This window comes from Acinonyx jubatus, chromosome F2, assembly GCF_027475565.1.
Source record: "Acinonyx jubatus isolate Ajub_Pintada_27869175 chromosome F2, VMU_Ajub_asm_v1.0, whole genome shotgun sequence".
Taxonomy (NCBI): Eukaryota; Metazoa; Chordata; class Mammalia; order Carnivora; family Felidae; genus Acinonyx; species Acinonyx jubatus.
In genome coordinates this window covers 65,482,203-65,507,773 of record NC_069394.1, presented here as the reverse complement: position 1 = coordinate 65,507,773, position 25,571 = coordinate 65,482,203, and the positions used below count along the sequence as shown (strand labels likewise).

The 25,571-nt window shown below is 36.1% G+C and overlaps 1 protein-coding gene across 6 annotated transcripts in view; it reads right to left on the bottom strand.

Moving 5' to 3' along the window:
* MYBL1 (MYB proto-oncogene like 1) overlaps positions 1-23,611 on the bottom strand; it is a 43,142-nt gene extending 19,531 nt beyond the window's left edge. For 2 of the 6 annotated variants that reach the window (XM_053208703.1, XM_015077714.3), the window contains exons 1-6: positions 23,366-23,608; positions 13,651-13,756; positions 13,243-13,314; positions 10,972-11,064; positions 9,135-9,355; positions 1,565-1,739 (exon numbers count right to left, since the gene is read on the bottom strand). In XM_053208703.1, the coding sequence (XP_053064678.1) occupies positions 1,565-1,739; positions 9,135-9,355; positions 10,972-11,064; positions 13,243-13,314; positions 13,651-13,756; positions 23,366-23,385 (687 nt within the window). In that variant the 5' untranslated portion in view covers positions 23,386-23,608. Of the gene's footprint in view, positions 1-1,564; positions 1,740-9,120; positions 9,356-10,971; positions 11,065-13,242; positions 13,315-13,650; positions 13,757-23,365 lie in introns of those variants that run through there. The other 4 variants (XM_053208705.1, XM_053208704.1, XM_015077712.3 and 1 more) reach the window with 4 other exon arrangements.
* Positions 23,612-25,571: the final 1,960 nt, after the last annotated feature.

Genomic DNA, 25,571 nt, shown 5'->3' with positions numbered 1-25,571 from the left:
TAAGAATTTCGAAGTTTCATGCAAATTTAGTGTGCAATGGTGGAATGAAATATAAGAGAAGTATTTTTAAAAACCTAAATATGTAATGAATAAAAACATAAAATTGTTCATCTTCTATAATGGCCTACCTAAATCACTATCTGCTGTAAAATCACAAAAATAACTTCTAACAAAGAATTTAATTTTCACAATACTTGGTTTGTATCAGTTATCATTAAACTTCCAATGAATTAGAAACTTATCTTTCTCAAACTTTTCATTTAAATCTGTAACAGCATTTCAAACCAATCCATTTTTTTCTTTCAAATCCAAATTAGAATCATCTTTTTAGTAGTTTGAGTTGAATTATGAATACATAATTCTTCCAAGAATTATTAAAAGTACAATAAGCCATTCTTAAAGCACAAGAAATACTCTTATTTTCCAATATATTTTGATGGAGACTGTTAAATACTCTCCTGGCCCCAGATAATTTTTAAAACTGTTTCTATGAGTTAAAGCAATAAATGTAAATGATAACCTAAGAGCAGAATGTTTCAGTTTATGCTGCTGAAATCTAGGACTCTAAAGAAAAATGTAAAGAAACAAACAATAAAAACCTTAAGGTACTGTGAATATCAGCAGGTAACTGTACTGTCTTCATATGTTTTCCTATTTGTAAATTAAGATGTCATACTTTTTTTAATTCTTTTAAAATTATGTGCAAAAGCATGCACATTTAATGAAGTACATTCAAATGAAATCTGTGCATACTAAGCAGACTTTTAACACCAAAATTTTATCTTTTGGTAGACACTATTAAGTCCTGATTTAATCTTTACCCTTTATGTGACGAAAACCAGAATTGTTCAACATAAAAAATTGTATGACAGGCAGAGAAATGTAAAACAAACCTTATGAAAACTTCTAAACTAATGTCTTGCAGATAAGAAAATGCACTGTAAATAAAATAGAGCTTGCCCTATTATGAAGTTGGGCAATCTCTACTCTAATAAACCTGTCTAAACAAAGAATGACATCACTTAGTTGACTGGTTACTAGGGAGAAAGGCAAAGTTGAGTGTCATCAAAGAACCAATTAATTATTTACCACACCTCCCAAAATGATGAATGAATTTTGACTATTTTCTTCTTAAGATCATTTTATAGACACTTATCTCTTAGAGATAAGTAATACTACAATTACATAAAATATTTTTAAAAAGGAAACTGCAATGGATGTTAAAGCACAGATGACTATAAGCACTGAATCATAAATGAAGATTCAAAGAATGATAGCATTAGTAAGTGTACATACTAAGGTTCTTAATTAGATAATATAAAAATTACATATAAAAGGAAACATTTTAATGTGTTTGTTTCCAAAATATTTATCAATCAAACAAGTAGGATAAACCACCACTAATGGTTTAACAGCTAGATAAGGCAATTTTTTTTCAGTCTGGAAATTTAAATATCCATTCCCCTTAATATATGTTGTATTTGTTTTATTAAGAAACCAAATATCCTCCCATATAGCAACTAAAGAAATTTTTTTTAATAATAAAGGTATTAAAAATATGTGCCTGAACAGGTATGTAAAACTGATTCTGGGTTTGCAAATGGTCCATAGTCGCACAAGGTTTGTGTTGAAGTTTGGATGAAGATCGTTCTGATTTTATTCCATCTTGTAAGTAGCCCTCCTGTTCCACTTTTCTTCGCATGGTAGAATTCCAATGATTTTTGATAGAATTATCAGTCCTAAGAAATGAAAGTGTATAATTTAAAAAGAAAAAAAGGATTCCACAAATTTTAACACTGTATAAAATGTAAGTGCTTAAATTTTTTACAAACAATGAAACTAGATACATTTTTTTCATGTTTACTTATTTATTTTGAGAGAGAGAGAGAGGGGGGGAGGGAGGGAGGGAGAGGGGCAGCTGGAGAGGGAGAAAGAAAATCCCAAGACTCTCCACAGGGCTCGATCACATAAACTATGACCTGAGCTGAAATCAAGAGTCAGATGCTCAACTGGCTGAGCCACCCAGGAGCCCCAATACTTTTTTAATTCAAAAGATAAACTGTCCATCTATAGATCAGGCACAGTTCTAAATAGTGGAGATATAGCAGTGAATAAGAAAGTCCCTGCTTTTGGGAATGCAAGCTGGTGCTGCCACTCTGGAAAACAGTGTGGAGCTTCCTCAAAAAACTAAAGATAGAACTACCATACGACCCAGCAATTGCACTACTAGGTATTTATCCAAGGGATACAGGTGTGCTGTTTTGAAGGGACACATGCACGCCCATGTTTATAGCAGCACTAGGCAACAATAGCCGAAGTATGGAAAGAGCCCAAATGTCCATCAGTGGATGAATGGATAAAGAAGATGTATATATATACAATGAAGTATTGCTTGGCAGTCAAAAAACAATGAAATCTTGCCATTTGCCACTACATGGATGGAACTGGAGGGTATTATGCTAAGTGAAATTAGTTCGAGAAAGACAAATATCATATGACTTCACTCATATGAGGACTTTAAGAGACAAAACAGATGAACGTAAAGGGAAGGGAAACAAAAATAATATAAAACAGGGAGGGGGACAAAACGTAAGAGACTTTTAAATATGGAGAACAAACAGAGGGTTACTGGAGGGGTTGTGGGAGGGGGGATGAGCTAAATGGGGAAGGGGCATTAAGGAATCTACTCCTGAAATCATTGTTGCCCTACATGCTAACTAATTTGGATGTAAATTAAAAAAAATAAAACTAAAAAAAAAAAAAAAGTGGCTAAGCAAACAATGGACATGCATGCAAAACTAGGAAATAACACACTGGAATCATTTTAAAAAGTTAGAAATGAGAACAAAATGAATGAAGAAAATATTCACTCTGCCCATGCATCTGCCCAGGTCAGAAATTTTTCTTACCCTGTCAAACTGCTTTGTTTCCAACGGTACAGTTGTAATCTAAGTTGATGAGCTAAAACACAGTTTAGTGATTTGATCTTCCCCTTGATCCAAAAGAGGTATCTTGCAAGTGGGAATCTGCCATCAGCTATCTTTCTAGACTGCTCCTTTGTATTGCTGACAACCTCATCCCAACTTGTTATTGTTGTTCCTATTGAAGCAACAAAATTTTTCTTTTCTAATTAATACTCCTGATAAGAACTCAGGAAATTGTTTTGAACTCTTTCCTATTTTGGCAGCTCTGACATTTTATGACATTTTTCTCCACCCCTATTCCCTAAACCTTTGACCACTCCTCCCTCTTGCTTTTTTTTTTTTTTTTTTAAATAATCCTTTTCTGATTTCTTTTCTGTTTTTCTCCTCCAGTGATCATCTCCACACTGTTTTTCTCTCTGTATTCTGTCTCGGGCACTTCATCCCATTTTTACATTTTCTAATCATCCCTATATGGAAGATGGACAATAATATCTATTTATTCCTATATTCCTGACCCTTCCTCAAGCTTTGCACTCATATTTCCAACGCCCCACTGAACATGATCAGTGGGAGATGCTACCCTATACTAACATATAATGTATCTGAACAAAAATTTACTCCAGTGAGTTCTCTTTTCCTTCCCTGTACCTGTTAATATATAATCAATCTTTCTCTCATCAAGGATTGAAGCTTTGAAGCTATCTTTTTCTTTTTAATTTCCTTCTACTTCTCTCCCCTAACCTCCAAATCCACTAGTAATCAAGGCATGCTAATAATTCATTCAAAATTGCTTCTCACATCTGGCACTTTCATTACATTCATACCATTACCAGAGTCCATGTCCTTATTACTTCACATCTGGATTCAGATTAAGATGTAGGGATCATGTAGTAAGCAACTGATAGGTGCCAGATACTGCTAGCTGCTTTCATAAACATTGAATCCTTCCTTAAATTCTCTCTCTTCCAGACTATCCTCTACCCAACTTTCAGATTAATATTCATAAAATGTTAACTTAGTCATCTTTTCTTTCTCCTGGCAATAGCCCTGCAGTGGCTCATTCAACGGCAAACAACTATGTTTCTTCACTTCTTTTTAACATTAACTCTACTCCACTGAAGTTACATCTTTGTTAAATGCTGTATATACTGTGGTATATTGAAAAAGAGGCCATAGACTTTCCCCATCCTAACATGAATACTGCTTTGCAAAGTGAATTTGTAATTCCTTCAGTCAAAATGTGTCATCTATTTCTCCAGTTTGTCTTGTGACTAGACTTGACCAATGGGACAACAGCAAACATGACTCAAGCAGAGACTTGAAAAGTGGTTTTGCATTAGGGCTTGTCCACTCTTGTTGCAGTGGGAACCTTGAGCTCACCATATTAAATGAGACTGAGCTAGCATGATGGAGGAAAACTTTGGCTGACAGTGTAAAATCAATGGACATGGGAATGAGGCCATCCGGAATTACAGCCATCAGACAACTCACTAGCTGCCCATGTATGCACGAAAAACTCTGTGGAAATCAGCAGTCAGCCTGGACTAGAACAATCACCTGCCATCCAAAGAATCATGAACTAAATAAATTAGTTGTTTTAAACCACTTAAAAAAAAAAAAAAAAAAGTCCCTGCTTTCATGGGGCTTATATTCTCATTGAAAGTGTGGCAGCATGGAAGGAGGGAAGAATAGAAAAACAAAAAAAATAAGAAGGAAACCATCAATGCAAACTATATTCAGCTATATATAAAAAGATCAGGGGTGCCTGGGTGGCTCAGCTAGTTAAGTGTCAAACTTCAGCTCAGATCATGATCTCACAGTTTGTGAATTCAAGTACCACATCAGGCTCACGGCAGTCAGCACAAAGCCTGCTTTGGATCCTCTGTCCCAGCCCTACCCACCCCTGCTCACGCACTCTCTCAAAAATGAATAAACATTTAACAAAAAAAAGATCATATACCATGATCAGGTGGGATTTATTCTAAAGATGCAAAGATGATTCAATATCTGCAAAACCAATCAACACCACAGTAACAAAATAAAGGATAAAAACCACGTGATTATCTTAATGCATGCAGAAAAAGTATTTGATAAAATTCAACATCCATTTATGATAAAAACTCTCAACAAAGTAGGTACAGAGGAAACATACCTCACCATAATAAAGGCCCTATATGACAAATCCACAACTAACATCATAGTCAATAGTAAAAAAAGGAAAGCTCTTCCTCTAAGACAAGGATGCTCGCTCTTGTCACTTTTATTCAACGTAGTTTTGGAAGCCCTAGTCATAGCAAGAAAAAGAAATAAAAGGCATCCAAATTTGAAAAAAACTAAAACTGTCACCATTTCAGATGGATGACTGTATACAGAAAACCCTAAAGAGTCAACCAAAAAAAAAAAAAAAAACATTAGTACTAATAAGTGAATTCAGTAGAATTACAATATACTAAATTAGTATATAGAAATCTGTTTTTTTTTAATTTTTTTTTAACGTTTTATTTTATTTTTGAGACAGAGAGAGACAGAACATGAACGGGGGAGGGTCAGAGAGAGAGGGAGACACAGAATCTGAAACGGGCTCCAGGCTCTGAGCAGTCAGCAGAGAGCCGGAGGCGGGGCTCGAACTCACGGACCATGAGATCATGACCTGGGCCGAAGTCGGACGCCTAACCGACTAGGGGCTCAGTCGGTTAGGCGTCCGACTTCGGCCCAGGGGCTCAGTCGGTTAGGCGTCCGACTTCGGCCCAGGGGCTCAGTCGGTTAGGCGTCCGACTTCGGCCCAGGTCATGATCTCGCGGTCCGTGAGTTCGAGCCCCGCCTCCGGCTCTCTGCTGACTGCTCAGAGCCTGGAGCCCGTTTCAGATTCTGTGTCTCCCTCTCTCTCTGACCCTCCCCCGTTCATGCTCTGTCTCTCTCTGTCTCAAAAATAAACGTTAAAAAAAAAAAATTAAAAAAAAAAGAAATCTGTTGTTTCTAATACAGTAATAACAAACTATCAAAAAGAAATTAAGAAAATAATACCATTCACAACTACATCAAACAGAATAATTAGGAATAAATTTTACCAAGTAGGTGAAAGACCTGTAGTCTGAAAACTGTAAGACACTGATAAAAGAAACCAAAAATGGCACAGATAAATGGAAAGATATACTATGCTCATGGACTGGAAGGATCGTTAAAATGCACATACTACGAAAAGCAATCCACAGATTCAATGCAATCCCTACCAAAATACCAATGGCATTTTTCATAGAGCTGGAACAAATAATCCTAAAACATGTACAGAGCCACAAACACCCCAATAGCCAAAGCAATCTTGAGAGAGAACAAAGCTAGAAGTATCATTCTCCCTGGTTTCAAACTATACTACAAAGTGACAGTAATCAAAACAGTATGGTAATGACAAAAAACAGAAACACAAAGGAACCAAATAGTCCAGAAATAAACCCACAGTCAATTAATTTTCAACAAATGAGGCAAGAACATCCAAATGGGAAAAAGACAGTCTTATCAATAAATTGTGCTGGGAAAACTGGACAAGTACATGGAAAAGAATGAAAATGGACCACTTTCTTACACCATATACAAAAATAAACTCAAAATAGATCAAAGGCCTAAATGTAAGATCAGAAACCATAAAACTACTCGAAGGAAACAGGCTGTTAGCCCTTGGACATTGGCCTAAGCAGTATTTTTTTCATTTGTCTCCTCAGGCAAGGACAACAAAAACAAACAAATGGGACTACATCAAACTAAAAAGCTTTTGCACAGTGAAGGAGACCATCAACAAAACAAAAAGCCTACTGAATGGGAGGAGATATTTACAAATGATATAATCAGTAAGGATTAACATCCAAAATATATAAAGAACTCACACAACACAGTATCAAAAAACAACCCAATTAAAAAATGAGGAGAGAATATGAACATTTCTCCAAAGAAGATATGCAGATGGGGGCACCTGGCTGGCTCAGTGGATGATGCGACTCTTGATCTCAGTCAGGGTCCTAAGTTCGAGCCCCACGCTGGATGTGGAGCCTACTTAAAAGAAAAAAAATTGTGTTTAATTAAAAAAAAAAAAGAAGATATGCAGATGGCTGACACATGAAAAGATGCTCAACATCACTAATCATCAGGGAAATGCAAGTCAAAACCACAATGAGATATCACTTCACACAGATCAGAATGGCTACTATCAAAAAGACAACAGGGCACCTGGGTGGCTCAGTTGGCTGAGCATCTGACTATTGCTCAGGTCATGATCCCAGGGTCATATGATCGAGCTCCCACATCAGGCTCCGTGCGAAGCATGGAGCCTGCTTAAAACATTCTTTCTTTCTCTCTCTAACTAAAAAACAAAAAACAAAAAACAAAAAAGACAAGAAATAACAAGTGTTGGCAGGGATGTGGAGAAAAAAGAATCCTCCTGCACTGTTGGGAATGCAAAAAGGTGCAGCCACTATGGAAAATAGTATGAAGTTTCCTCAAAAAACTTAAAAGCAAAACTACCATAAGATCCAGTAGTTCCACTTCTGGAAATCTATCTGAAAAAAGCAAAAACACTAATTCAAAAAGATATACACACCCCATGATCATTGCGGCATTATATACAGTCAAGATATGGAATTAACCCAAGTGGCCACTGACAGATGAATGGAAAAAGATATGGCATATACATACAATGGAATATCACTCAGTCATGAAAAAGAACAAAATCTTGTCATTTGCTACAACATAGATGGAGCAAGAGGGTATTCCGCTAAGTGAAAACAGTCAGGTAAAGATAAATACCATACAATTTCACTTATCTATGGAATCTAAAAAACAAAGCAAACAGACAAAACAGAACAGAAACAGACTCATGGAAACAAAGAACTATGTGATGGTTGCCAGAGGGGGTGGGCAAAATAGGGGAAGGAGATTAAAAGTACAAACTTCCACTTATAAAATAAACAAGACATGGGGATACAATGTATAACATAGGGAATACAGTTAATAATAGGTAACAATTTTGTGATGGTGGCAGATAGTAGCTAGATTTAGATGGTGATCACTTAATAATTCTATCCTTCATAAAATTTACATTTACTGAGAACCTACTTTATGTTAAAGCACTAAGCTAGCTGAGTAAAAATATATGTAAGACTGAAAACATCAGAATTTTCTAAACCAAGTTGAGTAACCTGAATAAAAAACTTAACACTATGCTTTAATTTCCTTATCTATTAAAAAAAAAAGGACAGCATTGTTTGCTCTGCATATTTCACTTACATATAAAGATTAATTAAAAATATAGGTAAAAGCATTTTATAAACTATGAAGTATAATATAGAGACTACATACAGCAATTAAAAAAAAAAACAAAACATGCATACCTTCTGAGTGAGGTATGGATTTTCCCAAGGTTGATGGTCTACTGTACTACAATAGGGAAAAATTTCAACCAGTGCAATGTATAGTAATACTTACAATGTATAGTATACAGCGGTATATCACTCTCCCAGAAGGAAATTCTGTATTTTAGCCACAGGGATATATACACTACTCTCATGATTTGAATCATACCATAATTAATTAAGAATTAAATTTTGTCTAATGAACTTTCATAGTTTATTTCAGGCAATATATTTGCTATTCCCTGGTCTTGTGCATAGAATCTAGTATGAAAGAAATCTCTTCAATTTACATTCTATTCCAACCAGGTTTGTACACAGAAGGTCTGTCTGACTGGCACTGATAAGTAAACAATCTAGGAAGTTATTAAATATTCACATAATCGGAAGGTCTATCATTTTACTGCACAAATTACTGCTATAAAATATTTCATTAAGAAAGTAATTCTATTGCTTACACAAAATTTATTACAAATAGGCCCAAAACGTTGCTTGTCTAAATTTCAATTATAAAAGTAATTCTATCCCTCATACAGAATTTATTACAAATAGGCCCAAAAAGTTGCTTGTCTAAATTTATTACAAATAGGCCCAAAAGGATGCTTGTCTAAATTTCAATTATAAAAGTAATTCTATCCCTTATTTATTACAAATAGGCCCCCGAAATAAATAGAATTTATTACAAATAGGCCCCCGAAAATTGCTTGTCTAAAAAAAAAATAAAAGTCATGGGGTACTTGCAAATATATTTAATAGTAACATAATAAAGATCAAGTTTAAGTACAGGAAAATGTATATACATTTATATAAGCACCTTCCAGGAAGCAGTTTGGCAATTTCTGCCCAACGATTTCCCAGCCGCTTATGTGCTTCATAGATGATCCTGTCCTCCTCTTCTGTCCAGGAAGATTTCTTTACCTCAGGATTCAGATGATTATGCCATCTTTCTCTACACTGCTTGCCTATTCTTCCTTTCAAATGTTTTGCAATTAAAGACCATCTTTTTGGCCCATATTTCTGAACTAATTCAATAACCTAAGAAACAGAAAAAACAAAGTTTAAAAAAGCAATACCTTTTTAAAAGTTTATTCATGGGGATGCAATGTACAGCACAGTGACTATAGTTAACACCATAATGCAGGGGCGCCTGGGTGGCTAGGGGGTTAAGCATCTGACTTCAGCTTAGGTCATGATCTCACAGTTCGTGAGTTCAAGCCCCACATCAGGCTCTTCACTGACAGCTCAGAGCCTGGAGCCTGCTTCGGATTCTGTGTCTCCCTTTCCCTCTGTCCCTCCCCTGCTCATGCTATGTGTCTCTCTCAAAAATAAATAAACATTAAAAAAAATTAAAAATAAATAAAAACTATACTGTAATGCACATCTGAAAGTTATTAGATCTTAAAAATTCTCATCACAAGAAAAAAAATTTTTTAACTATATATGATGACAGATGCTAACTAGAATCCTTGTTGTAATTATTTAGCAATACAAACCAAGAGCAAATCATTATGTGGTACACTTGAAACTACTATAGTGTTACATGTCAATTTAACATGACACAGTGAGAATACATCTCAATTTGAAAAAGCATTACCTTGATAGAATTTTAAAACATAACTCAAGAATACTATTTCTTTTAAATGCATTAAATCCAAACCACAACTACTAATTGTTAAGTTTATTTAAGTTAAGTTACTAATAAGTTAACTAATAAATACTAATTCAGCATTGGCCAAGTACAAAAGTTTACCTCAAACTTATCTAAAATACAATGTGCTAATTAAAGTGACTTGTAAGTTAAAATGTTATCACTGAAAATCAATTTAACGGTAAAAATGTTGAGACTTATAGATTTTCTACTCTTTCTTTAAAAAAAGCTTCAGTTGGAGGCCAAATAAATCAGTTTGGAAGCAAGAAGGATCTACAAAGTTATTGTCTTCTCATTTATTCCTTTCTCATACTAAAAGGATACAGAACACACATTATAAAACCTATCACTGACCATCAAGTAAATCTTACCAGTTCTGAGCCTAGTAAACTTTTTTTTTCCCTTGAGTGGCAGGAAAAAATGCTCTAATTCCTCAACCCTATTAACATTTCTGCCATAAAGAGCATGAACTAAAGCCAATTCCTAGTGGAGGGCAGCAACTTTCCCATTCTTCTCAGTCTTTTATAAAACAAACAATTACCTTAATATCGAAATCACCAAACCTTTTAGAAATACAGTGCTCTGGTATCTATCTTATTTTGGGGCACATTATAGGTCAAGAGGGAAAGTTAAGAATGACTTCCTCACATATCATGTTATCAGATAAAATTAAAATCAAATTAAATTGTTTTTTAAAATGTTAACTCAATTTTCAACAAGCTATACCCTAAATGTTACTCACCTAAGCTCTAAATAAGATAAATAAGCTAATAACATTTTTCCTTCTGTAAACTAAACTCACAAAGAAAAGCTATATATATTATACTTGGTTTGACTCAATTCAGAAAAACTATATTTCAAGACATTCAACTTTCAATTCTTCTACAAGCAGCAACCAAATCAAAGTGATTTAAACATAACCTTTGTGACAAAACAATATATTAGGAAGAAAAAAAAAGCCAATCCACCTACACAGTGAGAATAAAATATATGAACATGTTACCCTCTGATCTTCTTCTTTAGTCCAGGGACCCTTTATCAATTCTGGATTTAAAACTTTCTGCCATCGATGCTGGCACTGAAAATCTGAACGATTCTGAAAGAATTGATAATTTTGTTATTGAACAATTGTCTTCCAGAAAGCAAGTCAGCCTAAACTCAAGAAGAAAGTCTTCAAGAATAATGCATTCAATAACATTCTTTAAACTGTAATATTTATCTTATATGCCTGTGTCTCAATTCATTTTTAAATTAAAGTCTCTGGCAGGGCTTAGACTATATATTTTTAAGTATATATCTCTACACTGTGCCTTATAACACAGATACTGCCATGAAGAAATGTATCTGAGCACTTGGGTGGCTCAGTCGGTTAAGTGTCTGACTTCAGCTCAGGTCATGATATCACAGTTTGTGGTTTGAGCCCCATGTAGGGCTCTGTGCTGACAGCTCAGAGCCTGGAGCTTGCTTTGGATTCTGTGTCTCCCTCTCTCTGCCCCTTCCCCATCTGCATTCTGTCTCTCTCTCTCAAAAATAAATAAACACTAAAAAAAATGTATCTAAGATTGAGAAATAAAAGAGAGTAAACAGAAAACTATACAAAATAGACAAATGAACTCAATTAGCACAGTAGTATATTGTATATACTACTATATAATTGTGTAACTTTATACAATTTAAAAACCCCCAAAGGCATTACTAGGCCACTGCATGGTACTTAAAGGATTTTTATACATGATGACCTCCAAGTTATCAAGAAAAAACGAGAGGCGCCTGGGTTATTCAGTCGGTGGGGCATCTGACTTCGGCTCAGGTCATGATCTCGCAGACCATGAGTTCAAGCCCCACATCGAGTTCTGTGCTGACAGCTCAGAGCCTGGAGCCTGCTTTGGATTCTGTGTCTCCCTTTCTCTGCCCCTCCCTGCTCACACTGTGTGTGTGTGTCTCTCTCTCTCTCAAAAATAAACATTAACTCCTATGTATAATAAATAATAATAATAATAATAATAATAATAATAAAACAGTTAACTTTATGAATGACAAAAATATTAGAAGTATATAAAGGGATAAATACAAATACTTTGTTTACCAGTCACTGCCTTTGTGTCTAGTGGGTCTCAAGTTATTTTTATTTAAACTGAGTTTCTTCATTTATGGCTTCAAAACATCAATGCTGATCCATTTTTAAGGCTATCGTTTTCTTCAAAATAATCAGACTGCTCCTGTATGTGCTTGTAGCATTTCTTTGTTCACTTCATTTGCTGCTATACCCTCAAGTTAAACTGGTAAACCTAATATAAATAACTTTTCTAATTTAGTTTCCATTTATCTAACACCTGCTAAATGTCAGGAAATATGCCCAACATCCTATATGTCATTTCTAATTCTCACAACAATACTACAAAAACGAGTACTATTATTTACATATTATAGACAAGGAAGCTGAACATCAAAGAAGTTAGTAATTTTTCCAAGAGCAAACAGCTAGTAGAGCTGGCACTTGAATATAGATCAGACTGACTCCAAAACTTACGCACTTTCCATTATCTGGTCTCAATTTTCAGGTTATGTTGAAAAGCATCATAACAATTTAGAAAGAACATAGGTAATCTGATTTCTGATATCCACAGTAGTCAAAACAAATTCAAATGTGACTATTTTGCCTCCCTACCTTTAATGTAGTAAGGAACAAAAGGAATATATGTAAATTATAAATTTATAAATGTTGTAAATTATAAACTTACATACTAATGAATAGCATGTGAATAGTATGTAAATTATAAAATTACATACATATGTATGTGTGTAATATAAAATTACATATATACATACTAATGAATAGCATGTGAATAGTATGATGAACGAACAATAAGTAGAATTCTTTTAAAGATCAATAACACCTTAAAATCCAAATAAAGGTTGACAAACTTTCAACAGAGCTTTTTCTGATTTTATTGATTAGGTGCCAAAAGATTTCCATACATTTAACTTCTCTCAGAATGTTTTAACATTTATCAGCAAATATTTATAAAGCCCTACCCAAACCTAGTATTTTCATTTTAGATTAGTAATCTTTTTAGGCCCCTATATAAACTAATTACTAGAAAAATCGGACTTTTTAAGCCTTTGGCCACTATAGGAAGATCAGAAAAACAGAGATGTTTTTAGAAAGGAAACCTAAGTCTAAAATAATGAAGACACATTTTTGAAAAACAGCAAATTTAACCCAATAGCTTATGTTATCCATGTTATAAATAGAAGAAAATATTTCACTCACTTGAAGATGACTAGCAATTAGAGTCCAATCATCAGTTCCGTGTTGTTCAACCAACTTCTTTAACTTATCATCCTATTAAAACAGGTGTGAAAATTAGAAAGCTTTCTTTCCTTTGCCTATTCCTCTATTGCTAAATATAGATAACTGTCTAATTCTTTCATGTCATATCTGATGACCATTAGTAGAAGGATAAGCCACTGTAATACAAGCTCTCCCATTTACTACAGTGTTTCTGTCAGTCTTAACATCATACCACTATTCACACCTCTGGTGGAAGAAAAATATGTGCTTATCAGTTGATGAATAGCTTTTCTCATGTTTTGCTTTTCAAGATCTTTAATTCCTTTATTAAATATTATTAACCAATAAGTACAAGTATGAAATTACTAAACCTTATCATGTAATTACCTCATCTCTTGTCCATTTTACTCTGTTCCAGAGTTTCTTCAATCCTTTTTGTTGTGGTACTTCATAATCATGATCAGCATACTGGAGGTCATCATCCTCATCCTCACTAAAACAACAACAACAACAACAACAAAAAAAACACAATTGTTGGGGCGCCTGGGTGGCTCAGTCGGTTGAGCATTTGACTCTTGATTTCGGCTCAGGTCATGATCTCATGGTTCATGAAATAAAACCCCTTGTTGGGATCCACACTGACAGCATGGAGCCTGCTTGGGATTCTCTCTCTCCCTCTCTCTCCACTGTGTGTGTGTGTCTCTCTCTCTAAATAAATATATAAACTTAAAAAAAAATTGTGAAATCAAGAATTTTATGCAACTTTGTAAATTCAATCATTGAATCTGTGTATACAGGTATGACTGAAGAAGCCACCCAGACTAAAAACATACATCCCAACAGATTATTCAAGATATAACAAAGTAAGAGTTATACAATGTAGAGTAGCTATAGTTCTTACTGACACCAGGAGTTGATATGCCATCAGGGGTCAACTGTAGACAAGGAAAGAGTTTATGTCATGCTAAGGAGTTTGTCTTTCATTCTTTATTTGACCCTTTATCCTAAAGGGTCAAAGGACTTTAAGTAAGGGAGTAAAACACAAATATCTCATGTTTCAGAAAAATCACTGGCAGGATGTAGAGAAATGGAGGAAGACCAATTAGTAATTTTTGATAATAATCCAAGTAAAAAATCATTAGGGCCTGACACTGGTAAGGGTAAAATACAAAACACAGTCACATCCAGTTAAAAGAAACAATGGAAGAAATGATCCATTAACGTTACAATAACAACAAGAAAATTAAAACATGTAGAAATAATATGAATATACAAGATCAAAATATAGTAAACAACAAAACACTATTGTAATACACATTAGATCTGAACAAATGGAAAAACATTCAGACCACATTCCTGGATAGGAACAGAATTACAGATGTCCATTCTCCCTAAAATAATTCATAAATTTAAATTAAATTAAAATACCATTATATTTTCAGAGGAATTTAAACATGCTGATTCTATAGTTCATATGGAAAAGTAAACAAATAGCACTACCCAGTGAAGACATACTGTAGAGAAACAATAAATAAAACAATACTACCGGCACACAGATACACAGATCAATGGAAGAGACTAGAACATTCAGAAAAAAACAAAATCCAAATGGGAATTCGGTAAATTTTAACAGTAACATATCAAATCAGTGGTGTGAAGATAGATTTTTCAATAAATGGTAAGGCAGAGGGTAACAAATTTTAAAAACAAACTTTGAGGGGCGCCTGGGTGGCTCAGTTGGTTGAGCATCCGACTTCGGCTCAGGTCATGATCTCATGGTTCGTGAGTTCAAACTCTGCATCAGGCTCTGTGCTGACAGCTTGGAGCCTGCAGCCTGCTTCGGATTCTGTGTCTCCCTCTCTCTCTGACCCTTCCCAGCTCATGCTCTGTCTCTCTCTCAATAAATAAATAAATAAATAAATAAATAAATAAAATTAAAAAATTAAAAATTAAAAATTAAAAATTAAAAAAAACTTAAAAACAAACTTTGAGTCCTACTTTAAAATAAAAAACTTTAGATGAAGCAAATATATTTTTAAAAAAACGAAACTGTAACAATACTATTTAAAAAAAAAATAGGGTAGGCCTGGGCACCTGGCTGGCTCAGTCAGAGAAGAGTGTGAGTTTTAGTCCCATGTTGAGTGTAAAGATTAGTTCAATAAATAAAATTGAAAAAAATACGGTAGGGGAGGCTGGGTGACTCTGTTGGTTAAGCACTGGACTCGATTTCAGCTCAGGTCATGATCTCATTTCATTTTGTGGGATTGAGCTCCACACAGGGCTCTGTGCTAACACCACAGAGCCTGCTTGGGATTCTTTCTCCCTTGCTTTCTGCCCCTCTCCTTCCCCTGTATGAACACGTACACTAATGCACACACACATTCTCTCTCCCAAAATAAATAAATAAACTTAAAAAAAAAATAGGGTAGAATTCCATCTTTTTATATCCTTGAGTAGAATGGATCTAAATATAACAAAATCAAGAAACCATTAAAGAATAAACCAACGAAGGTAGTAATTGTGGCAACAATAAGAAGTGCATGAAAATGATAAATATGAAAAAAGTAGAAAAAGATTTTGCAAGGAATCAATGACTCCAAAATTTCTGGCTTTGGGAGCATAAACAGAGCTATCCACCAAGATAAAGAATAGAAGGAAAAACAGAACTTTGGGAGGGAGAAGAGAATGGGGAGAGTCTCAGGCAGTTTTGGACTAGCTAATTTCAAGGCACTTGAGAAATATATAAGAGGAGATATCTAGAATAGCACAGTCCAATAGAAATATAATGCAGTCATATATGTAATTTCCTAGTAGCCACATTTTAAAAATAAAAACATGTCAAAATAATGTTATTTAATACATTAAAAATTATCATATAATCAACATAATCATGAGCTACTTTACATTCCTGTTTTCTTACTAAAGAAAATCTAGTGTGTATTTTATACTTAGAGTACATTGCAATTCAGACTAACCACATGTCAACAGCTCAATAGCCACATGTGGGAAGTGGCTATCCTATGGGCAGAGCAAATCTAGAAGGCAACTAGGCCCAATATCTTCAGCTCAGGTAGGAGGCCTAGGGTAGACACATAGTTTTGACAGTCACCAGCATACAGAGAACAATTAAAGCCATGAGAGCACAAATCCCCAGAAGAGAGGGCAGGTCTTTATGATAAACTGAACCAGAAGACTTTGAGTAGCTAGAGGACTGAATACAGTCATGAGCATCTGATAATAACAAGAGCTAATATTTGTTTAAACTTTCTAAGTACCAGACATTAAGTCGTCTATGAAATTTCTCTCTTAAAACCCCACAACAACCCCAAGAATATTATTATTCCCATTTTACATAATAGGGAGCTTTGACTTAGAAAATTAACTTCTTGCCCATAGTTATGCCAAACACAGCATGACTGAACTCCAAAATCCACTACTTAACCACTATACTACCACATACTAGAAAAACAGGGAAGAAGCTGGAAGACACCAAAGACACCCGAAGAACCAGGTTCTAGTTACAACTTTACTTATTTTGCATCCTTGGACATATTAACCTCTTAGGGCTTTAGTTTACCTGTTTGTGAAATGAGCACCTACCTGATAGTGCTTCTTTAAGGATAAAATTAAATGAAAAAACACATAAAATACCTCCTATAGGATTGTGGCACAGAGAGGTAGTTCAACATTAGTATTATGTGCATAGGCTGAATGACCAGCAATATCCATGATTATTTCTATTTCAACTCTTTTCCAAAAATTCACTCAGATTTCAAACAGTTAACGTTTGATGATTTGTTTAATCTCAATGTAATATATTTAAGAACATGTGGGCAGTTCCTAATATCTACACATAGTTTAGTTCTTACAAAACTGAAACATGGAGGCCTAGATTTAACATATACTGTCTACAGATCCTTTGCAGGAACTTGATTTCCCTTGATTTGTCACTTCTATAGGACCAAAATTCTTCATATCTGACCAAGCAAGACTCCAAGAACCCTAAGTCCCCTACCTATATAGCTATCTATCTCTGCTTCAGTTCAATACATTTCAACATTCCAATGCTCTCTCACTAAGGCCAGTGTCTATTTGTAACATTAATCTGCCAGTCCCACTTTCATATATGTTTGTTTTGTTGAACTAATCTGAAAATAAAAGTTTAAAAAAATAAATACCTGTTATTTGCTGCCATCTTCAGCTATCAGAAATATCACCTGATTAGCCAAGATGAAATTGTTACAATGGAGATGGTTCAGGATCCAACGACTTCATAAATTTCTAAGGCTACCAAATCAGATAAACACCATATTGAGGCTTTCTGTCCCATTTGTATATATTCATGGCATCTACCCTTCCTTTTTAATGCTCATCACATATGCCAACCTTCCCAACCAAATAATAAGTTCAGGAGTGCAAAGACCATATCTGATACATTGACCTCTCTGCACAAACACAGTACCTATAATATTTGTAAAATTAATGATTATTGAATGATCTTCCTTACTTTTACCTCCTCCAAGTACTCTGTATCCCAAAATTACCTCACTCCCTTCCAATCCAATCAAAATTTCCACCTCTCTCAGTACAACTGACCTCAAGTGGATATGAGAAAGAACACTTTTTTTTTTTAACAAATGAAAATATCTTTAGGAGAAGGTGAAAGGCATTCCCATTTATTAAAAAGGACTTTCAAAATCCAAATGCACCTCCAAGTGGTAGAATTTTAATTGTTTGCTGAAACAAAATATTCAGTACAGAATGGGTTCTTTAGGGTATCTACTAATACTGCCTAACCTTTCCTAAAACTGTCCCTACCAACACTGACACTTCCTGCCATCCCAAAGAGCCCTCAGTCATGCTTTTCACAGCTTCCCCTCTTTCTTCCCTCCCCTCAGATCCCAAGAGCTTCCACAATAGCATATTTGAGACTGCTTTTTAAAATTGGGTTATTTCTGGATCAAAACAATATTTAATTTGGGGACCTGCCTATATAAATCTTGAGTATTCAAAAAAATATCTATATCACATCTGTACAAAATTCACCATGGGTTCTTATCAAAATATTTTAAGTTAAGGATAAGAGTCTAAAGATGTTACTTGGGTCAAAAGACTAGTGTGCAAGCAGCAATTTTCCTGAAAACTTGTTCAACTTTAAGATTCTGCCTCATTTTTTAACCATATACTTGATTTGTGAGAAATTTCTATTTCTACATGCGGTTTCATTCTCTGTTTTGCATCAGCATGGTCATCAGTTTCAGACAGAGTTATACAGCCCAATGTTCAGGAAGCTGGGTTTTTTGAGTGGGTTAGTGTGAGGGAGGATTAAAGTAGAATTCTTAGAATCATCTCTCTACCACTGGGACTTTCCTAGAGTCTATCCACCCAGCTACTTCTTAGTTTTAGCATAAAGTTATTTCTATATTAGTTAAGTAATTGTTAAAGGATGATGTAACTTTTAAATAAGTGTGACAGAATAAGATCCTAGAAAATTATCAATATCACTAGCTACAACAGAATGATGCCTGAGAATGCCTACAATTTGCCAAGAAAAAAGAGAAGGGATAAAACTCCACAAATAATTTCACCAACATCCCACTTTCACCATTTAACAGTAAAGAAGTTCCATTGCTTAATAATGGTTAGATACCATCAAAACAAATCCGTTCTATTTTTCTGCTTTTCAATGTCTTCCTTTAGCATTTCTATATTATAGCAATCGATAATGATAATAACTAAATAAAATCAACTCCCTACCTTATAAACAAATAAGCCATTTTTAATCTAGAGTGACTGATCTAGAAGACAGCAAAATGGGTGAAATTATTGGTCCCATCACAAAGCAAAAATAGAAGAGGAATTTGGTTGCTGAATCTTCATCCAGGACTTGGTTTCCAAAATTACTCTTCCAGTTCTATTTTTTAAGTCAAAGAAAATATTTATTCTATAACTGTCTAATACATAAGCTAAGCACTACATTAAAATGAAAAGGTTTTTTTTTAAATTATGAATGAACAGTGATTAGGATGAGTATTAAACAGCAAAATGAAATGCATGCACACATACACACATAAATACTATGACTCATTAGGCCAGGAAAATGGCTAAGAATAACTCTACACTAGGCATGAGCTAATAGGATATTACAGTCATAACTTACCCCGTGAACTAATACACAAACTATTCTTGACAATATTAACACAAAATACTTGACAATATTAAGATAAAACATTAGGGAGAAGTTCAATTTTAAAGGACATTAATTATCTCACCTAAAAAGAGTAATAAAAGGTATTGAAAGGAAGAACTTGAGAATTTTTTAAAATTTACTTTTATATGAAAAGAAACTACTGGTTTGAAATTAGAGATATATCAAGTTCTTTAAAATTGGCTCTAATAAAATCACTTCAACCTGATCATATTTTAAGTCATAAACTGCATCAAATCTGAAATTTTTATCAAAATCCAAAATTATATCTTTATTATACTGTCTTAACAGGGTAATTCTGTATTTTTTAAAGTCCAATTGAATTCAAGGTATGAAAATTTACCAGGTTGATTTAATAAAGTGAAATCAGGCCACCCAGTGGTTAATATTATGTACTGCATACATGAATATTTTATTTCCAAACATAGGCTGCAAGCTAGCATCATTATAGTAAGACAAAATTGACTTCATTTGACCATTACTAATAGCAATACTGAAATAAATACTGAAGGGAATTTTACCTAGCTATTCATAAATGAAAATAATGAGAGAATTTTTCTATTTTATTCCATTAGTGTATATATTTTTAAATGAGCAAGGATGATTACAAAAGGGTTCAAAACAGGATATATATTAAATCTAGAAATTACCATACAGACCATAAAATCCAACCCTCTATAAAACAGATTTAAAAACCTGGATATAGAGTTTACTTGCTTTCCTAAAACAATATTGCTAGTTAATGACAAAGCTGATTAAAAAATCAGTTCTCATACTTCAGTGTTCTTTTCACCCATAATACTCATTTTGCTGGAAACAACATAGTAAAATTGCTTCCCCTCACACACATACCTAACCACTGAAAAACATTTTCCAATGCAAAATCTGGCTTTTACCTTTATCAAGTGTATATATCTGAATCTGTTACTACTTAAATAGGTCTTCTAGGTTCTAAATGACATTTTTTAAAGTTTATTTAAGGGTAGCCCTGGCTTTTAAAAACTAAAATTAATTACTTAATACATAATGATGCTTAAAAATCAAACACGTGTTGAGGTGCGTGGGGGCTCAGTTTGTTGAGCTTCCGACTTCGGTTCGGGTCATGATCTCACAGTTAGTGGGTTTGAGCCCCCGTAGGGCTCTGTGCGGACAGCTCAGATCCTGGAACCTGCTTCGGATTCTGTGTCTCCCTCTTTCTCTCCCCTACCCCACTCACACTCTGTCTCTGTCTTTGTCTCTCAAAAATAAACAAACATTAAAAACAATTTTTTTAATCAAATACATGTTAGTAACAGATATGCCAATTGGTATTGCCTGTAAAATATATCATTAAACCCCCCAGTGGGATCTAAAACTATTTAAAGTCACATTAAATGAGCCTTTTCCTTTATGTAAATCTAGTTCAGAGACACTACAGCAATCTTAAACAAAAAGCAAAAGAGCCAACATCCTTCAGTTGTTTCAACCTGAGGTAACAGTTTTTTTACTTTTTTTCCCCATATCATACAGAAAAAGTATACTACAGAATTTATGCCCATAGTCTTATGTAAATCATTTATACAGCAAAGTACAGTTTTTGCTCAAATACTTAAATAGTTGTATAGTGGAGATCTTAAATTGACTAAATTATTTCCTTTCTCATTCAACTATAAATTAAGTTCATATTTATTATTGAGATATTTAGCCAAGAAACATGAGACTACACTTTGCTCAACAAATAATTTCTCCTTCAAAACATTTCACATTCTATTCTCTTCTAAGATAAAAAAGACATATTTTCATAAATAAGCAATATAATTTAGAGCATGAGACATTCAAGTATGAAGACCCTAAGAAATACACCACACAGAGACGATAACTTCTCACCACATCCTCTACCTCTACACTCCCATAGGGAACACAGCTTCACCCCACCACATTTAGTTACTCCAGCCTTATGACTTTTTAACTCATTCTACAATACATTTCAATTCATACAGCTGACAAGGAACAAAAGCCAACAGTACAATTAATGTTTAGATTTCAGGGCTCACAGTACCGCCAATAAAAGAAAATAACCTACACAGGCAAATTAGTCATTAAATCACTTCTCCTTTCTTAGTCTATTATTATTAAGCATACAAAAACTATGAAAAGAACAGACAAAATCAACCAGAGAGGGCAGGGTTCTGACATTCAAGCATCCCTGTCTAACCATAACTAAATGCTGATGATAGCATTAGCTAAGATATTCTTTCAAATAAGATTAACATCAATAGTGATAGGTAGATAATGCCACACAATAAATATAAACAAACTTCCATTACTGAGTTGACATAGTCAAGTGTCACCTTGCTTAATGAAGTTACTTTATTTTTAAAATTCTGTATATTTAAAAATCCAAAAGAAAAGGCCTAAACGAGTTCCTCAGTAATTATAATTATAGGAGCTTTTAATATTGATTGTTTTTGAAGATTAGGAAGTTAATTAGAGCAGCAATTCTCACCTGGGTGATTTCGCCCCCCAGCCTTCAAAACGCATTTGATAATCTCTGGAGACATATGATTGTCACAACTGGGGGAAACAGGGTGTTATTGGCATCTACTGGGTAGAGGCCAGGGATGCTGTTAAACATACTACAAAGCACAGGACAGCCCCCCCACCCCCAAAGAATCATCTAATCCAATATATCAATAGTGACAAGGCTGAAAATCCTATTCTAGAGGTGGGTTTATGCATGTGTATGTGTATACTTGTTCCACCTCAAGAGTTTGACCTATACTGTACTTGCCACAAAATAACAGTCTTACAAGGACTTAATCATATATTTCATGTTGATTTCTGAGAAAATACCCTACATACAGCAGATACTTAATAAATGAACAAGGCAGCAAATATTATGTGTCGCTATTGCCAGTTTTTAACAGAAATCTGCAATGAGTGAATCCTAGTACTAAATTCCAAGTTTGGAAATACATCTCTCGTTAAGACTTTAAGGTTGTGGACCTAGATAAAGAAAGCCATTTGTAAAACCTACCAAACATCTTTTAAGGTTTATTTAATAATAGTGACAAAAGACACCCTAGTTTTGTGCCATCTAAGTGGTTACTACACACAGTTTAGGTGTAGCTACTATAGCAACATATAAATAAAAATTAGATGAGTAAACTCCTCCTAGCAAGTTTCCAACAAAAAAATATGCCCTACCTCTGGGCAACACTTAGTTACAGTCAGAGCCAAACACGGGCACTAAAAATATTCAGTGAATCAAACATTGTTTTAAGATGAAGCTACTGGTGGTAACAGTGTGACATCTTCCCAACAGAAGATATTAAAAAGATAAACATAAAGTTGAGACACCGTAATGGTAACTACAGAACACGTCAAAACGGTCCTCTCTCATCAGCTATTCCTAAGGGGATTTTCCATACCTGTCAAGGCAGCAAAGATGGCAGAGGAGTCCCAGCGCAGGTTTATCACATAGTTCCTATTTTAATTGGTACAGTAGTTCAGAAAAAAGTCTCTCCGAATACCATTTTCAAGTCCGGGCTGTACACTAGCACTTCTACGTGCGCAGGGTACTCCCTAAAAGCGCACAGACTTACCTGGCAAGAAACTCCGACCAAGAAGCGGCTGTGCGAGATTGGAGTCTGGACGTGCGCTGTGGGGAGAATCAACTCAAAAGAGCAACCTGACCATTTGTTACTCACTTTCTGCGCCTATAAACATAGTGGTCCCCAACTCTCCACAAGTCACGGCTGGGATCCAGCCAGCCGGGCCGAAGCGGCTGCGGAGCAGCGGGAAGCAAAACCTCTGCCCTAGCTGGGGAGGGCCTGATGGGGACGCACTGGGAAAAGGAAGAGAATCTGAGCCGAGACTGTGCCAACAGGCCTGCGTAAAAGGGATGTCACCCACCTGCGCGACCTCTTCGCCATCCTTCAAGTACCGCATAGGCGCGGGCTGGGCGGGGACGCAGTTCAGCCTCCTCCAGCCTCAAGCGAATGTTCCTTGTCCCCGACCCTCCAGCCGCTTCCCTCGCTCCCTCTCCGAGGCGACCGAGAGTGGAACGCACGTCCCCGGCAGGGCAGGACGGAGGGACGGAGGGGCGGACAGCGACCCGCCCCCGGCCCGCAGCGCCACTCCTAGCCCCGGCCCGGCCCGGTCAGGGATGCCCCCAACATGTCAGCAGGCGCGCTCTCGCCCTCCCTTGACCCCTCCCGCCGTCTCTCAACCTCCTAGCTGCGGTCCGAGCTCAGCTCCGCGGCTGGCGCCGACCCCCACCCTCACCCCGCAGCGAGCAGCTCTGCAGGGCTCGCAGCCTCCTGCAGGGTTTTGTCCGCACCGCCGAATCTCGCGCCCAGCCTCCCTCAAGAGCCGCCGTTTGAATCTGCGCACGCGGCCCCGAACCTCATTGGCTGTAGCGGCCGCACGCGGGGGGACGAGGGCGTGGTGGGGAGAGCGCGCGCGGCTGAGGGCGGGGCTGGGGAGCTGGAAGTCGGGACTGGAACTCGCGGGAGTCGGGGAAGGAGCTGGGAGTCAGGGGGTGGGGCCGCAGACCGGGCTCGCCGGTCCTGCTTTGACAGGACCCGGAGCGCGCCCAGCGCCGCACCGCGCGGGGCCTTCTGGGAAAGCGAGTTCCGGTGCTCGCAGAGGGGCGGGTCCGGAAGCTGCGGTAAGAGTCCAAACTTCCCGGAGTGTGCTGTCAGGGTCTCTGGGGGTTGGGTGGCCCCGCCTAGGCAAGTCCCCACAGCCTTCTCAGCCACAGTTCCTCCACTGCGAACTCCTCCGGGTGTATCCCGCCTCATTAGTTTGGAGGCGCGGTCTTCGGACTTGAGACAAATCTAACCATAAAATTTGCGCGGCCGTTATTGCTTAAGCAAAAATGTGAGCTATTTTTGCCCAGATATCATAGCTACTAGAGTAGCGAAGGCTGTGGCAGAAAACTGAATATCAAGAATAAGCAGGAGTGACAGGTGAAAAAAGGTTTTAGCTGGAAAGATGCTTGACACGGAAAAAGGAAATAATCCAGGTCTGCGTCTGGTCTTGGCAGTGCCTGTCCTTAGCTCGCTCTCCGGGAAGTAATTGATGCGCGATGAAGAAGCCCTGATCCAGGAGAATAATGCAGGAAGACAGGAGCGGACTGGGAGTTTTGCCCGGATAAATGAGTATGGTAGTCAACTGTGGAAAGTGACGGTCTTTCCAGGAGAGACGGAAGAGGGTAGAACTGCACCGAAGGAGCTTCAGCAGTTGTAACTATTCTAAAGGATTCAAGTATGAAAACTAGGAGCTGCTCGGTTCAAATAGTTCAAATAACATTAAAGTAGATTACAGTAACCACTACAAATGGTAAAAGATCCAGATTTGCAAGGTACCATGCTCTACTGCATACAGCACTAAACCACATGTTAATATTATAACAAACTTACATTTTGCTATTTTGAAATTTTACGCATCAATTTTTGCAAATCAGAGATGCAGGTGCAAATGTGAATTGAAGAGAGTGCATGCACTACTTTCAAAACTTAAAACGCCTTTTTATGTATTAGCTCCTTTTTCTCAAGGTACGGATTTGGGGAAGGTAAAACACCTTTTAAATCATTCCTTATTGTGTTGTTCTTTCACTTTTTTAAAAACTTAATTTAGAAAGTAATGTCATTTGAAAACAGTGTTCTCTGATTTACTCCTGAGTCATACATTACTCGGTTTATTTATATTCTAACAGGAAGCAGAATTTCTGTTATATTTTAGGTTTTTTATACAAAATACATTTTTAGAGTTTGATGGCAGGTATTTTAGATTTTGACAATAAACTAAATACCCATCATTTTAGAGATAGAGAAAAAGGTAATTCCTCAGAAAGATCAGATTGCAAATTCATTTAAATCACTTAGAGAAGGACAAAGTGTACAGTTAAAGTGGTTCACAGTCATTTGAATACATATACTCAAATGTAATTGAGAATTGGTTTTTTTTTTAGCGAAACATTTTAAAAGTGTTCTTCAGAGTATATAAGGAGTTTTCAAAAGAATTAGGAGGGGGAAAAGCAATGAAAAATGGGCAAAATATTAGAACAGACCCTCCACCAAAAAAGATATACAAAAGGGAAATACACCACTTGAAA